This window comes from Sorex araneus, chromosome 2 (assembly GCF_027595985.1).
Source record: "Sorex araneus isolate mSorAra2 chromosome 2, mSorAra2.pri, whole genome shotgun sequence".
In the NCBI taxonomy this organism is placed as follows: domain Eukaryota; kingdom Metazoa; phylum Chordata; class Mammalia; order Eulipotyphla; family Soricidae; genus Sorex; species Sorex araneus.
Genome location: NC_073303.1, coordinates 276,579,443 through 276,596,369, shown reverse-complemented (window position 1 = coordinate 276,596,369; position 16,927 = coordinate 276,579,443). Strand labels below are relative to the sequence as shown.

General features: G+C 57.6%; 1 protein-coding gene across 8 annotated transcripts in view; it reads right to left on the bottom strand.

The window, feature by feature from the left end:
• Positions 1–3,303: 3,303 nt before the first annotated feature.
• Positions 3,304–16,927, bottom strand: part of NMNAT3 (nicotinamide nucleotide adenylyltransferase 3) — a 99,354-nt gene continuing 85,730 nt past the window's right edge. For 4 of the 8 annotated variants that reach the window (XM_055127413.1, XM_055127417.1, XM_055127414.1 and 1 more), the window contains 2 exons: positions 16,517–16,700; positions 3,314–4,871 (listed from right to left, as the gene is read on the bottom strand). In XM_055127413.1, coding sequence (XP_054983388.1) covers positions 3,848–4,871; positions 16,517–16,700 — 1,208 coding nt within the window. In that variant the 3' untranslated portion in view covers positions 3,314–3,847. Of the gene's footprint in view, positions 4,872–6,171; positions 6,429–12,001; positions 12,085–16,516; positions 16,701–16,927 lie in introns of those variants that run through there. The other 4 variants (XM_055127419.1, XM_055127420.1, XM_055127418.1 and 1 more) reach the window with 4 other exon arrangements.

Sequence of the window (16,927 nt, the reverse complement as noted above, 5' to 3'; positions counted from 1 at the left end):
GAGGCCCAATGAGGCAGGGACTAACCAGCAGCTTATGGGGGCAGCATGTGGGACGCCCCACAGGAGGGTCCGGGAAACACCAGTTTCCTCTGCATCTGGGTACAGACAAATACTGGGGTGTCTCTGGGGCCGGCCCCTGATTCTGCTGAGAGACTGAGTGTGCGCAGGAGGGAGCATGTCATCGGGGATGGAGAAGTCGGGTCCCTCCACAGGGTCACGAGAGCAAGAGCAAAGTGCCACATGCAGTGTCCCAGCGGGCGATGGCAGAGGCTCATCAAGGAGCACCTGGGTCATCCACCGCCCATCCACCCACCTACCTGTCTACCCCAGCCTCAGCCATCCATCCATCTATCCTCCCCACCTACCCACCCCACTCACCTGTCCATTCTGTCCATCCATCCACCTACCCATCCATTCCCCACCCACACATGCACCCAGCCACTTGCCCCCCAACTACCCACCCCCACCCATCCACTCACCAACCTGCCAACCCCACCCACTTGTCTGTTGGATATCATTGGTTTGTCCTTTCTCCCCTTGCCACTAGGAGCTTAGGTTTATCAGTCACACCCATCAAAGTGCTCCCGAGTCACTCCCATTCCTTTGTTTATCTGTAACCACTTCTACCAGTTTATCTGCTCTTCCTCTAATCAAACTCTGTTAATTGGTAAGGTCAGAACTTCCTAGGACACTGAATATTATAACATTGCCTTTCTTTCCTCTTTATGCCTTTTGAATAATTTACTTTAAAGCTATGTCTGTTTTGTATAGACACAAGAAGACAATATTATGTTTTTATAACTTGGGAATTAATTGGCCTCGAATATTATTCCCTCCCGGGCATCTGCTTTCTCCACTTAAGACTCAGTTGCCCTCAGTTCCTAGCACCCCAAAGTAGGGTCCCCGACGTGGGACGGGAAGGATCCAGGGCAAGCGGTGAGTTGTGTGCTACCCTGGCATCGAGATGGGCCTGGCCAAAGTGCCTAATGCTTAACTATAAGTTAAGAGCTTGATCATAGACAAATGCTGTCATGATCCAATAGTAATTATGAGACTGGGACCCTGCCAGGGATAGGAAAAACTGATCTGGCCTGAGCACTGTAGTCTGAGATTGAGATGGCCCCAGGAGAGCAATTCTATAAGCTTTAATGCATCTCTTATTGTGTCCATACAAAATAATTAATATTATGAATTCTTATATGTTTGCTGGCTGAGGAGAAGAAAAACACATTCATGGGACTCCGCCCTTGGTGGATCCTCCTGCTGAAAGAGATTTAAGTCCTAGGAGAAGCATCCCCTGAGGGAAAGGAGCCTTACCCTATTGCTGACCACACCTATGTGTATGCCCCAACCCCCTCATGCTGTGGAGATTTAACTAGGCTGTAAGAGTGGGTTGGGGGCCAGATCCACGGGGGCCAGAGCCACAGATCGAGAGAAAGACCGAGAGCCGGTTGAGAGGCAGAGAGAGAGAGAATGAAGTAGGATGGGGGAGGAAGAAGCAGAAGGAGAATCAGAGGAGAATGGAGATGGACATGAAATAAACCGATCGAGCAACCAGTTTGGCCTCCGTCCGTTCCTTCGCCTGCCTCACCGCCCGCACTCTTCTTTTTATTTTTGTGTTTTACACACTTGTCCATCCATCCACCTACTAGTCCACTTAGCCCACACATGCATCCACCCACCTGCCCACCCACCTAGCCCCACCCATCTACCCACCTTCCTGCCCATCTGACCCGCACATCCATCCACCTTCCCACCCGTCCATCCTCCCCACACACCATCCACCTACCTAGCCTCACTGTCCACCCACCTCACCCTGTAAAAAACTAAGGCTCGCCGAGGGCGCGAGCACTCTCGGGCTCTCTGGGCGGCTCTGTCTCACCGCCCCCGTTCGGTGCCCGGGAACCGCTGTGTGTGCCGTTGGTCGAGGGCAGGCGACGGAAGGAAGAAGGCCAGACTGGTTGCTCGATCAGTTTATTTCATTCTCTCTCCCTGCTTCTCTCCCAGCTCTCGGTCTCTCTCTGGATCTGTGGATCTGGCCCTCGTGGATCTGCCCCCGTGGATCTGGCCCCGAGGATCTGGTCCCCCAACCCACTCTTACAGCCTAGTTAAATCTCCACAGCATGAGGGGGTTGGGGCATACACATAGGTGTGGTTACCATCAATAGGGTAAGGTTCCTTTCTCTTAGGGGATGCTTCTCCTAGGACTTAAATCTCTTTCAGCAGGAGGATCCACCCAAGGGTGGAGTCCCATGAATGTGTTTCTCTTCTCCTCAGCCAGCAAACATATAAGAATTCATAATATTAATTATTTTGTATGGACAAAATAAGAGATGCATTAAAGCTTATAGAATTGCTCTCCTGGGGCCATCTCAATCCCAGACTACAGTGCTCAGGCCAGATCAGTTTTTCCTATCCCTGGCAGGGTCCCAGTCTTATAATCACTATTGGATCATGACAGCATTTGTCTATGATCAAGCTCTTAACTTATAGTTAAGCATTAGGCACTTTGGCCAGGCCCATCTCGATGCCAGGGTAGCACACAACTCACAGCTTGCCCTGGGTCCTTCTCGTCCCACATCGGGGACCCTGCTTTGGGGTGCTAGGAACTGAGGGCAACTGAGGCTTAAGTGGAGAAAGTAGATGCCCGGGAGGGAATAATATTCGAGGCCAATTAATTCCCAAGTTATAAAAACATAATATTGTCTTCTTGTGTCTATACAAAACAGACATAGCTTTGAAGTAAATTATTCAAAAGGCACAAGAAGAGGAGAAAGGCAATATTAACTTATATAATATAAATTCAGTATCCTAGGAAGGTCTGGCCTTGCAAATTAGCAGTCAGATTAAGGGAAAGCCGAGGATTAACTGTTTTGGGGAAGAGAGCATGGAGAAGTGATTATAGCTAAACAAAGGGATGGGAGAGATTCAGGAACACCTTGATGGGTGTGCCTGGGGTAAGCCTAAACTCTGGGAAAAACCGGAACAGCTACTTGTGGCAAGCAGGGAAAGGACAAAGTAATGTCATCCTACATCACCCCATCCACCTGCGATTCCACTCAGGGGCTCTCACCATCCACCCGCCCCACCCACTCATCCAACCCAGAGGGAGCTGTCTGTGGGGGGTGAAAAGCAATCACCGTCTCTGCAGCTGGTACCTGGGAACATAAACTTTTAAATTACACCCTGTTTGATCTGAAAGGGAGCAAATTCCATGAAGTAGCTAAAAAAGAAGAGCAACCGTGGGTACATCGGGCATTAATAATATAACAAAGGAGGAACTTTTCATCCGTACTTTTGGATGTTGATTTATTATTCCTCCCCTTGCCAACAGTCGAGCGGGCGGGGAGCAGCCGTCACGCACGCACACAGACCGTGCATAGTCGGGAAGCCGTTTCTCATTTGTTCCTTCTTAGAAACTGGGACACCAGGAACCCTGGAGAGAAAAACTAGGTTCGAAAACTCTGCTCCATCAAAAACAGTCTAGTTAGTCAACGCCTTGGGCAAAGTTTAGCTCCAACTGGACTTGCGGCCCCAGGAGGCCGGGCCGTTACCAGTGCAGGACGGACTCCAGGAAAATCAGCAAACGGCCAAGTCTTGTCTTAACCACCCTCAGCTGCCCGTTAGGGAGTTTGCGTTTGAAATGCGGCTTTAGATGAGCAAACTCTCAGGTCCCTCCAATCAAGACCCGGACGTGGCATTTCATCCACATTAAACCCCACAACGTGGGCCCTCTGTCCCCACACTCAGGGGTCCTGTGGGCTCAGAACCCCTCTGGGCATCCCCTCAAGAAGGCCTCTTCATCCAGAGGGTCTGCGAACTTCTGGGCATTTTCTAATGCTGCACCCTATAAGCACAGCAGAATGGACGCCCATCCTGGTGATGGGGACAGGTCCCACAGAGGGGGCAGGGAGGACCGCTCTTCGAGGGGCACGCTTTTTGAGGGGCATGGGGGATCCTGGGGGAAACATCTGTTGAACTGAAGCCAGAAATACGGAAAACAAAGTGGGAAGAAAGAGAAAGGAAGGAAAGGAAGGAAGAGAGGGGGAGGGAAGGAAGAAGGGGATGAAGGAAAGGAGGGAGGAAGGAAGAGAGGAAAGAAGGAAGGAGAGAGGAAGGAAAGAAGGGAGGGAGGGAGAGAGGAAGGAAGGAACAAGGATGGAAGAAGGGAAAGAATGAAGAGAGAGACGGAGGGAAGAGGGGATATGAAGGAGAAAGAGGGAAGGAAGAAGGAAAGGAAGAGTGAACAAAGGAAGGAAGGAATTTGGCAGGAGGTGGGGAGAATGGAGGGAAAGAAGGAAGGGAGAGAGGAAGGGGAGAGGGATATGAAGGAGAAAGAGAGGGAAGGAAGGAGGAAACGAAGAATGAGCAAAGGAAGGAAGGAAGGGAGGGAGGGCGGAAGAAGGGGGAGGATGAAGGGAGAGGAGGCAGGAGTGGGAAGGAAGGAGGCAGGGGGAGCCCGGGAGCTCACTGTCCAGGGCCCCCGCCCTAGCTGGTCGGTCCTTGGTGTTCGCGGGCGTCCGCGGAGCCAGCGGCGGCGTCGGGGGCGTAGAGGCAGTGGCGCGTGATGTAGGCGAGCACGGCGTCGGGCAGCAGGTACTTGACGCTCTGGCCCCTGCGCAGGGCCTGCCGCACCAGGGTGGCGCTGACGTCGTTGCGCACGGGCTCGGTGGCCAGGTGGATGTTGTGCTGGAAGCGCCGAAGGAGCGGCGAGCCCGAGACGTAGGCGGCCGCGTCGTGGCCCGCGCGGCCCACGCACACCAGGCCGAAGCGCTCCACGATCTCGCGCACGTGCTCCTCCTCCCAGAGCCCCGGCGTGTCGAAGGTCCTCAGCACGTCGGCGCCGCACAGTAGCTTCAGCTCGGGCACAGCTGCGGGGGGCACACGGGCGGGGCGCTGAGTCGTCTGGGCCCCTGAGAGAGCTCAGCACTCGCTCCTGAAAGCCCACCACTCCCCCCCAGGGCCGCTCTTGTCACCCACCCACTGCTCCAGGTCACCGAGTCGCCTGGAACTTGCAAAGACAAACCTGAGACGGTCCCAGGGGGGCGGTAACGCAGTCAGTGGAGCATTTGTCTAATGCCCGGTGAAGTGACAGGCAGTCCAGCGCCCGGTTCTAGCTCCCCCTAAAGCGTCTCTCCCACACCACCGCCTCCCCACATGGGTCCCTCACCAAAAGGGTCCAAGGCAGCCGTGCCCAGACTCCAGGCCCCAATGGATGGACAAATAAGCACTGGGCCTCGGGCACTGCCCCAGTTGGCACTGATGGCTGCCACAGATGGGCACTGCCATCTCTGAGTCCATTTCTTTTTTTTGCTTTTTTTTGGGGTCACACCTGGCGATGCACAGGGGTTATTCCTAGCTCTGCACTCAGGAATTACTTCTGGCGGTGCTCAGGGGACCATATGGGATGCTGGGAATTGAACCCAGGTCGGCTGCGTGCAAGGCAAACGCCCTACCCGCTGTGCTATCGCTCCAGCCCCTCTGAGTCCATTTCTGCGCCCATTCCAGCCCTCAAGCACCTGGCAGTTTTGCTAGAAGTAAAATCCGTTTTTTTAAAGGTTACAGCTTTATTTTTATTTATTGATTTATTTATTTGTTTTTTGGGTCATACCCGGTGATGCACAGGGGTTACTCCTGGCTCATGCACTCAGAAATTACTCCTGGCGGTGCTTCGGGGACCATATGGGATGCTGGGAGTCGAACTTGGGTTGGCCGCGTGCAAGGCAGACGCCCTCCCTGCTGTGCTATCGCTCCAGCCCCACTAAAGTAAAATCTTATGGAGGCTCATGGCAAAGGAACTGGTGGGAGGCTCACAGGATCGCCTCGAGGCCCCCGAGAGCCCCAGCTGGCGACCTTTACAGCTGTTTCCCATAAAACAAAGCTCTGGCAAAACTCATCCCTGAGGACCCTCTTCTGACACTTGTTCTAACGGAGTAACCTGGCCTCCCACCCTGCCACCCCATGATGCCGACTCTGGGCATTTGACACTACGCGTTTCATGGGGCTAATGTCATTGGTTCCGTGAACAACTTTCCCGAGGGAGGTGGTATTATTGTGCCCATCTTGTGGAGAGGGAAATTGAGGCACCAAGAGGCCCAGGAGGGAGGAGATGGCAGCGTCAAGTGGAGGAGTCAGGATTCATTGACGGTCATCAGGCTCCGGGAGGCTGGGCTCTGCCGCCGCCTGCTGGCAGAATCTGTCCCTGCAACATTCCCCAGGGCCTTGGAAAGGGTCCATCTGACCCCAAGTACCCAGTGCACTTGGCTGGGGGCATCTCTGAAACAAAAGTCCAGCTTCTGTTTAGTGGCCAGGGCTGGGGGCGTCTCTGGAACAAAAGTCCAGCTTCTGTTAAGCGGCAAAGGCTGGGCTGCTAGACTGTCCGGTGAAACTTTAGTCCCGGGCGCCTCCAGGGAAGGTTCTGGAAAGCTCTGGAAGTGGACCAGACATCAGCTATTGGAGGGGAGTTGCAGAGTTCCAGCCCAGAGAGGGTGGGTGCTGCTGTGTGGCAGGTGCCAACCCAGCCTTCTCTGGGCCTCAGTTTCCCCAGAGTGGAAGCTGCAGCCTTTCCCCTGCTGTGCTCATCCTCACACCTTCAGCCTCTGTAGCAATGAAAACCCTGCAGATGCTCCGGCTATTTTGACAGTGGCACGACCAGGGGATTATTCTTCTACTCTAATGAAAGGATCGTCCCACGTTTGTCAGTGCCTAAGCTCTCGGTGGCCGAGAACTAGGGGGACGAGACTCCAGTCCTGGCTCAGACGCTGGGCGTGACCTCGATGCTCCAGTGAAGTTATTAATGCGTCTATCTTGCAGGTCGAGCTAGAACTCAGAGTCTATGCATGCACAGTGCTGGGCCTGGACCAGAGTGCCGTGACCCCCTCTCCCCCACCCACCCTGCTGCCTGCCCACAGACCCACTCTCCAAAGCGCACACTTGACAATTAGGAGGTACCTCCTAAATGCCCAGCTCTGGAAATCAATAAAACGGCATTTAAAAATTACCCAGCCACTGACACTTCTCATTAAACGGGGTCGGTCCCATTGCTCAGCACGTACATATGGGCTTGACACACTCTCTGCGTTCACGAGCTTTGGTTCCCGTTTCTTATTTATTCAACCATTGTAAAACGGCACGAGAGCTGAGCCTGACCTTTCAAACAGCGGGTGGTTTTTATGTGGCCGTGTGTGTGTGTGTGTGTGTGTGTGTGTGTGTGTGTGTGTGTGTGTTTGGGCGTAGGTGGGGGGAGTTAAGGAATGTGTATTAAATTCCAGGATGGCTTGGGGGAATCCCCCTGTTCCCCCAGGTCAGGGAAGTGAGGAGGAGACCCCGCCCTCTTCCTGCCTTCTTCCATTGTATTTCCATGGGGACACTCTTGGCATACAAGGCCAGCTCTCATGTGCTGTGTGGTTCACTGCATGCCAAGAAAAGAAGGCTTGCCAAGACCCTCCCTGAACGCTGAGGGGGCATGGATCTCATCCCCCCTGCAGCACGGGCCCCGGACCCCAGACAACTCTGGGCCATGAGCTCATCAAGTGGCCCCAGGGCTCGGCCCTTTCCCAGTCACCTACAAGGCTGCTCCAAACTCGCCGACCGGGGGATTCTGCCTGTCCATGTTTAAAGGACAGGAGCCTTGGATGCCGATAAAAGGCTACACTGGACACGAGGTAGTGGTGTGTGTGGGGAGCCATGTCCTGTCTCTGAGTAGCCCGAGGCCGTGAGAGGCTGGAGCCCCAGAGACTGGCGTGGACAGAGCAGGAGGGAAGCACTGGTCAGTTACTGTCCTGGAGTGTCTGATGGCCTCAATTCTGACAGCAGGGGCGTCATGCCGAGGTTGGTGTGCCTTGGGTTTGAGTTTCCCATCTGTGGGGAGAGATGGACCCCTGGGAGCCCTCGGACCTGTTCCTTGGTGACCGGCCGGTGGCTGGGGGAGGGAGACAAAGTCCTGTGGCAGCTGTGGGTCTGGGTGACAAGAGCAGGCAAAGGACATTTGCTGTGGGTGCTGATGGCCCTGGACCTCACAGTCCACTGTGGGCCCCCCGGCTGTGACCCAGACATGCCCTCAGAAGACGCTCCAGGGTTGAGGTGGGTGCTGGTGTCTGAGGCCCTCCCCCTTCCCAGTGAATCATGAAGGTGCCCCGTGGGTCACCCAGGGACCCGAAAACAGATCAAGGGATGCGGAGAGGGACTAGCCCCAGTCCCCATCAGCCAACAGTGGGGGCATATCCTGGGGGTCAGCTGGGGCAGGCAGCTCAAGGACCTGATACCCTTCCCCCTACCCCGTGACCTTACACAGTGACCTTACACAAAGCCACCCACCTGACTCCTGGGACACCCAAGGGCTCACAGACCCCAGCAGTTACAGGCAGGTGGGCCCAGTGGGCAGAGCCTGGAAGCTGTATCCAGAGCAGGGTGGCACTTGAGGTCACAAAAGACGCGGTTCACAGGTGTCTCACAGGCTCTCCAAGACTCTTAGAAACACCGGCAAGTTGGGTCTGAGAGATGTACAGCAGGTAGGGCGTTTGCCTCGAACGCGGCTAACCTGGGTTCGACCTCCGGCATCCCTTATGGCCCCCTGAGCACTGCCAGGAGGGATTCCTGAGTGCAGAGCCAGGAGTAAGCCCTGAGCATCGCCATGTGTGGCCCCCAAACAAAACAACAAAAACCAAAATAAGATGTGTCTGCCAAGGAGGCAAGCTGGGGGGTGGGAGGAGCCTGGCGCCCCAGGTCGGGTAGGTGCTGGGACGGATCTGAAACTCTGTTATAAGAAACCTTTGTCAATCACGGTGCCCAAACAGAAGAAGGAAAAAAGGAAAAAGAATCGTCTCCAGGAACACGCACTGCCTTGTCGGAGGCCCTGGGCTGAGAAAAACGGGCTCTTGCTTGGGAAAGTCACACCAGATATTTTTTTTCCTTTTCTTATTTTGATTCCAAATTGGAAATTTGTGTCCTTAATGGAGCATATGGAAAATAATCAGCATTTAAGTAGAAAATAGCCACAGCTGCAAATCTGCTGTCTGAAATAAACAGTCAATATTTTGGTGTGTTTCTTTAGTCTTTCCTGCTTCAGACACGCAGCTGATGTTTACCCCGGAATCTTACCTCCCCAGTCCAGCGTACCCTGCATCCCCCTCACAAGCACCCTGACACCTCGTCCCCACACCTCGGGGCACCCCCTGTGTCTGCCTGGGTCTGTGCACGCATGCATGCACGCCCGGGGCCTTTCATTCTCTGCCACCACCAGAACTCTGTGCCACGCGCCTTTCGGCGGGAATCTGTGCTGAGTTCTGACCGTTTCCCAGCTGGGCTCCGAGAAGGGATTCTGCCAAGCAAAGGGCGCGGGCACGGTCGCAGCCACGCCTATGTACCGCGGCCGGCCTCCACCCCAGGGAGACTCCCTTTATCAAGGCATCCATTCAGAGAGAACCAGAGGAGGAGGACGGAGGGTTTGGACCATGAGCCAGAACGGGGAAGGGGCAGCAGGCCCAGGGGACTGTGGGGGAGAGGGGACTGTGGGGGAGAGGAGAGGGGGAGAGATGGGGGTGAGGCTCAGGGGGGACCCAGGAGGGAGCAGGGAGGAGGGACAGGACGGGGATTCTGGAGGCAGCAGAGGGTCAATGTGAGACACAAGAAGCTCAGTGAGGCCTCCCTCCTCCCAGGGCCACCTCCTTCCTCCCCAGGGCCACCCCCTCCTCCCAGGGCCATCTCCCTCCTCCCAGGGCCACCTCCTTCCTCCCCAGGGCCATCTCCCTCTTCCCAGGGCCACCTCCCTCATCCCAGAGCCACCTTCCTCCTCCCCAGGGCCACCTCCCTCCTCCAAGAGCCACCTCCCTCCTCCCCAGGGCCACATCCCTCCTCCCCAGAGCCACCTCCCTCCTCCCAGAGCCACCTCCCTCCTCCCAGGGCCACCTCCCTCCTCCCAGGGCCATCTCCCTCCTCCCAGGGCCACCTCCCTCCTCCCAGGGCCACCTCCCTCCTCCCAGGGCCATCTCCCTCCTCCTCAGGGCCATCTCCCTCCTCCCAGGGCCATCTCCCTCCTCCCAGGGCCACCTCCCTCCTCCCAGGGCCACCTCTCTCCTCCCAGGGCCATCTCCCTCCTCCTCAGGGCCACTTCTCTCCTCCCAGGGCCATCTCCCTCCTCCCCAGGGCCATCTCCCTCCTCCCAGGGCCACCTCCCTCCTCCCCAGGGCCACCTCCCTCCTCCCAGGGCCACCTCCCTCCTCCCCAGGGCCACCTCCCTCCTCCCCAGGGCCACCTCCCTCCTCCCCAGGGCCTTCTCCCTCATCCCAGGGCCTTCTCCCTCCTCCCAGGGCCATCTCCCTCCTCCCAGGGCCACCTCCCTCTTCCCCAGGGCCACCTCCCTCCTCCCAGGGCCATCTCCCTCCTCCCCAGGGCCACTTCCGTCCTCTCCAGAGCCTCTGTGCCTCCCAGGGTTTCCCTCCCTCCTTCCCTCCTTCCCTCCCTCCCTTCCTCCCTCCCCTTGACCCCCTTCCCTCAGGCCTCCCTCCCACTCCAGGGCCACGCCCTGGCTCTCACTGGCTGCCTTAGCACCCCCAGGTCACATGGTCTCTGGCCCTTTGCTCCTTTAGGCCTTCACGCCTTCCCCAGACCCCTTCTGCCCACAGCACCCCCCCATCACAGTCTGAGCCTGGGTCCCCTCAGAGCCCACCCCAGCTCACCTCGGGCCAGCCCCTCACAGCCCACCCCAGCTCAGCCTGGTGCTCCCGCTCTCAACAGTGCCTGGGGGCGCCAGGGTGTCCGCAGAACCTTCCTGCACTGATGCCGGGCTGGGACTGACTGCAGAACGGGAGCTCAGAGTGAGCAGTGCGGGTGGGGGGTGGGGGGGCGCAGAGAGGAGGCCGAGGAGAGGCCAAGGGAAGGGCGCTTGGGGAGGAAGCAGGGTCCACCTCCCCCTGCTCGATGCCCGCTCTGCCCGCTCTCAGGCACTGCTGCCGAAGCTGTGCAAACCCACCCCAGGTGGCCCACCACACCCAAAGCTGGGCGAGCCCCCACCCCGCCCATGCCCCCAGCCCCTTCACCCCCCCGCAGTCTGTGACCTCTGCATGGAACCTTCGGGGCACTCATGACCGGTCCAAGTCCTTGGGTGGGGGGGACACGCCAGAGGCCCCCATGCCTTCGCGTGTGTTCATTATAAAGGGGTCTCAGGGCGAAGAGGACGGACAGCAGCCCTGGGCCCCCGCCTGGCTGGATCCGCTATGGAGGCAGGGACCCCTCCGGGGAAGGGGCCAGGCGGCTGGTCTCCCCGAGGCACTCCTGGCCCCTGTGATGGGGAAACGGGGTCCACCGGGAAACCGGCGGGGGTCAGGGAGTCCCCGCTGAGGCTGCTCACTTCCTACCCACTCCTGTTCCCGGCATGAGGGGTCTCTGCACGGTCGGACCCTGGTCCTGGGGTGCTGTGGGAGAAGGAACGTTTGGCGCTTGGAAATCAGAGCCGACAGGCTCCGTGGAGAGACGGTGGATGGAGCTGCCTTTGCCCGCGGTGACGGGGCTTCCACCCCTGGCACCACAGACGGCCTCTGAGCCTTGCCAGGGGTGACCCCCGCCCTGACAACAGGGAATTCACACGGAGATGCCTCACGCCCACCGGAAGGCCCCTTGACAGCAGGAATCCCCCTTCTCTGGCACCATCCGGTGACTCTGCTCTCGGCCCTGGTCTCTGCTCTACCCCTACCCCCGCCCCCCACCCCCCCAGCCAGCTGAGCCTGTCCCCAGAGCTTCCCGGGCCCCCGAGAAGCCCAGCCCCAATCCGGCTTGTCCCTGTGTAACCCACTTGTAATCCGGGTCACGAGCACCCGCGTGGGGCACGTAAACCCCTTAGAGGCAGGAAATCCGCGGTGAGCCTCTGACGCCCATGGCCGGAGGCCCGGCCCTCGCCTTTCCCAGTGGACCCGGGAGAAACTTGCAGACTCCGAGCCCGGCCCAGAGGGCGGGGACACCCCGTTCATTCACCCTCCCCTCCCGCGGCCTCGGGCTCGGCACCCACCTGCGGCGGGAGGGGACGGAGCCTCACCAAGGTCTGGGCCTTCGGTCGGGGACAGAGACGCGAGCAGCTTGCGGTGGTGATGCCTGTGTTGTAAAATAGGGGCTGAGGGTGCCTCTGTAGCCCCCAGTGCTTCAGCCCCCCAGGGCCGCCCGGGAGACCAAGGGCCTGGGCTGGGGGCTCAGCGGCCAGTTCTCAACCTGCAACCACAAGGCATGATGCAGGGCCCAGGCCGAGAAGCTGCTCCCCCTCCCCGCCACAGTCAGATCAGGGATGACAGGTCCCGCCGGCCCCTGCCTTTGGGAGCCTCAGGCCAAGGGGCACCAGCTGGTTTGTCCTCCCTCTGCGCCCGCTCACGCCGCCCCTCACCACTGCGGTGATGACTGTTGCTGCGGCTACTTGCAGAGCTGGGGATGGAACACAGGTATGAAGGTGACGGCTGTGTCACACCCCAGCCCTGCCATGGGGGGCTTTCTCGGTAATGGCTTCCGTGACTCACCTACATTCTAGCTGCCTAAAGGATACCGACAGTGAACGTTTTACTTTGGCCCAGCATCCTATATTACAATTAGGTACCAGGTCCCTTAGATCTCTCTGTCTCTGTCTCTGATCTCTCTCTCTCTCTCTCTCTCTCTCTCTCTCTCTCTCTCTCTCTCTCTCTCTCTCTCTCTCTCTCTCTCTCTCTCTCTCTCTTCTTTTTGGGTCACACCCAGCGATGCACAGGGGTTACTCCTGGCTCTGCACTCAGGAACTACTCCTGGCGGTGCTCGGGGGACCCTATGGGATGCTGGGAATCGAACCTGGGTCTGTCGAGTGCAAGGCAAACGCCCTCCCCGCTGTGCTATCACTCCAGCCCCCTCGCTTTCATTTTTCACATTTTGTTTTTGTGGTGATGCTGGGGACTTGAACTCTGGACCTCACACTTGCGAGTTATATGTTCTACCACTGAGCTCCATTCTCGACTTCATTTTCTCATTACAAATAAAAGTTGAGTCGGGAATAAGGTCACAAGCTGCTTGGCTCCGGAGGGCCTGAGTTCCAAGCCCTGGAGTTCTTTGGGCCGGGAAGAGGGGGAGGGGAGCAGGTGCCGGCAGTGCCCGGGGCGCTCAGCACTGTGGTGGGTGGTGGGGGGGGTGGGGGCTCCCTGAACCAGGACCGTGTCTCCCCCAGTAGAACACACCCATGCATCTGGGACGCCTTGCATTCAAGCCTCAGCGGTGAACAACAAAAGGCTTTAATTCCATTTAATTCAAAACCCAAACCTCGTTTCTAAAGTTGGGAGGGGGACTGGCTTTTACTACAGTGGATACGCGAGTTGTCACAGAGCAAGGGACCCCAGTCCAACGCAGAGCTCAGATGCTTAAGAGCAATTGCGGCCATAAACTCAACAAAAATTAAAAAAAAAAAAACCCATAAGAGCTGAGTTTGCTCTATCAGGCGATTCTCAACCTTCGCCACACAAAATCAATCATTCGGAAACCTTCCTAAGAGGAGGTGACAGAAAGGTTTGTGTCGCGCCTCACAAGCCCCCAGACAAATCCTAAGCTCGGCGTGTCTGTACCTGCGCAGGCCCAGAGCACTTCCCCGCGGCTCAAACGGCCAGGCCGAGACCCCTGGCTCGAAGAGACGCCGCACTCATCATCAGCCGCAGTCACATTCCTGGCAAATGGGGCTGTGGCCTCCACCGAATGGCCCGGAAGAATCACTGGGGACTCAGGGCAGTCCTGATGGCCCGTATCTGGGCTGAAGCTCAGGCTTTAGAAGCTCCCTCCTGGGTCCTCAATGCACAACCAGGGCCGAGAAACACTGAACTCAGCACAGTCCAGAAAGGAAAAGAAGGGTCTAGGCGGGGGAGGGTTACCGGGCCCGGGGCTGCATCTGCACTGAGAGCCGAGGTCAGTCCTTATGGCCTGTGAGTGACCTGGAGGCTCTGGGATCAGGCTGGGGGCCAGGGAGGAGATTATCGCGTGCTGAAGCGCCTCCCCGAAGCCGGGGGTCTGTGCACACCATCTCATCAGCTCAGCACCCCAGGGAAGCAGGTGCTGGCGCCCCACTTTGTTGGTGAGGGATTGGGGCTTGGTGAGCCTAAGCCTCTTCTATTCAGCCCCGTCGCTGGTGAACGTGACTCGTGCTGGGGGGGCTCCCTGGACCCCAAGGCCCAGCCACGGGGCCTGCCAGTCATCTGCTGTGTCCACTCTCTTCCCCTCCGGGAGCTGAGAGAAATGGAAGCGGCTGACTATGTTGGATGGTGTAGGTGTCAGTGTGGTTCCTGAGAGAGAGACAGACACAGACACAGACATAGAGAGAGACACACAGAGAGTGAGAGACAGAGAGGAGAGAGAGACAGAGAGACACAGACACAGACATAGAGAGAGAGACACAGAGTGAGAGACAGAAAGTGAGAGACAGAGGCAGAGAAAGAGAGAGATAGAGAGAGAGTGAGAAACAGAGAGAGACAGAGAGAGTGCGAGCGAGGGAGACAGAGAAAGACAGAGACAGAGAGTGTGAGAGAGACAAACAGAGACAGAGAGAGATAGAGAGGAGACAGAGAGACAGAGAGAGACAGAAAGAGAGAGGGGCAGGGAAAGAGAATGTCCTGTGATCTCACGTTTCTCCCCTAAAAGCGCTGCTGAGGTAACTTGCTGTCAAGGTGCTGCTGGCTGGTTCTCTCACAGAAGCCGTGCCGTGATCACTGGGGTGTGGAGACCAAACTTTCACAAAAAGGTAAATGTTAAGCTATTATATGTGTGCGTATACACAGCGGGACACTACTTGGCTCTCGGAAAAGATGAAATCATGCCAGCTGCCTCCATGTGGCTGGAGCTGGAGGGGCCCAGGCTGAGTGAAGCCGGCTGGAAGGAGAGACAGACACAGTTACCTCTTACAGGGGGGTACTAGGAAGCACCACCAGGGAGCAGAAACCGCCAGGCCCAAAGCAACAGAACACGAGAACGCGTCTACGTCAGTGACACAGTGGCGGTGAGGGGCCCTGAGACACTCAGGTGGGGGCGGGCGTTGGAACATTCGCATGCCTGAAAACCTATCACGGACAGTATTGTCCATCATGTGACTGATATAAGAAAAATAAAGACAATTTAGACATTTTTAAAAAAAGTAAAAATCTTTTTCTTTTTGGGTCACACCCGGCAATGCACAGGGGTTCTCCTGGCTCTGCACTCAGGAATTACTCCTGGCGTGCTTAGGGGACCATATAGGATGCTGGGAATCGAATCCGGGTCTGTTGAGTGTAGGGTAAAGTGCTACCCCCTGTGCTATTGCTCCAGCCCCAACCGACTGGCTGGTCTTTTGTTGTCTCTGCTGACGGGGCCGGGTCCTCCACATGCGTGGCTTGTGCTCCGTCCCACGTCTCCTCCCGGCCCTCTCTCCAGGGAAGATGCACATCTTTATTTTTACTAGATAAGAGAACATATTTTTGCTTCTGAGCCACAGCGGTCAGCTCTCAGGACTTACTCCTGGCTGTGCCCTTCAGGATCAGTCCTGGGGGTGCTCAGGGGCCCCTGTGTGGTGCTGGGGCTGGAACCTGGCTCAGCCACACGCGAGGCCAGCCGCCTCCCATGCCCTGGACAATCCCTCTGGCCGCTGCAGGTGAAACAACTGAAGACCCAAACTTGCCTGGACCGGCCTGACAATTATTACCCCCCGCCTCTTGTCCCTCCGGCCTGTGTTCCCTGGGCATCTCAGTTCCAAGCTCAGGACACAGCCCCCAGCCTGCCTCCTTGCTGTCTCCCGGATTCCTGCTTCTCTCCAGTGATGCACCCCAGGCCGGGGGCCCTGTGGAATGAGCCGCTCACCCATGCTGGGGGCCGTGGCAGTTCTGGAGGAAAAACATCCTGACCCGAGGCCCTATTCTGAGATTTCCAGCCTCCCTTTACCAGCTTCTGCCTGAAGCTGGGGGGTCCAGAACCCCAGACTCCTGCAGTTAGAAAAGCCGCCTTCTGAGGCTAGGGAGATGGTACAGTGGGCAGGACACTTGCCCCAGGGTAACCCCTGGCACCCCCATACGGTCCCCTGAACATCGCCAGGAGTGATCCCTGAGCACCGATGCATTTGCCCCTAAAACAAAGCAAGCAAAGGACAGAAAAGCTGCCTTCTGAGGCCACTGCAGCCCAGGACGGGGGCAGCCCACGTCCCGTCTCTCCTGCTTCTGGCCCTGGACACAGCAGCTTGTCCCCACAGCCCCATCTTTCCCCGGCGCCAGTCACCTTCCCTGTCTGCAAGCACGAGGCAGAGCCACCAGCAACTCGTCTGGGCACTCCCATTGGGTACCCCCTACCAACACCCCGATGCAGGGGTGGGCGAGGAGCCCTAGGACCTCCCGGAGGATGAGGGAAAGTGCTGGTCATCCCGGCTAAGAGCAGAAGACACTGGCACTGCCCCCCAAGCGGGCCTGGTGGAAACACCCCACCCCTGCCCCACACTGCCCCCCACACCACCTCCCTGCTCTGTAAGCATCTTCCGCAGGCCCTGTTCAGTGCACCAGCCAGGAGCCTCCCGTACCTGAGCACCTTCACCGTCTCCATCCACTGCGCCTGCTCACTCTCCCAGGGGTCCACTCGGATCCAGTCGGATGTCTGCAGGGCGAGCTGGACCATGGCCACCCGGTGGTGGGCGGCCACCAGATCTTTCTTGCCGTAGAGGTCATTGACGGGCGAGATGATCCCCCGGGTCACCTGGTACCTGCCTGGCAAGAGAGAGCAGTGGTGTTGGCAGCGACCCGGGCAGGGGCCAAATGCCCTGTCGTGTCCTGGGTCCAGGCTGCCCCTGACCTGTTCTGAGCAAGTCAGCTCCCTCCAGCTTCTCCTAGAATCTTCTAGTGTGTGTTCACAAAGGGCAGCAGGGCTCTATCTCTCCCGCTGCCCACATTCGGTAGTCTCACACCGCTTCCCCCACCCCAGGGAGGCTGATGGA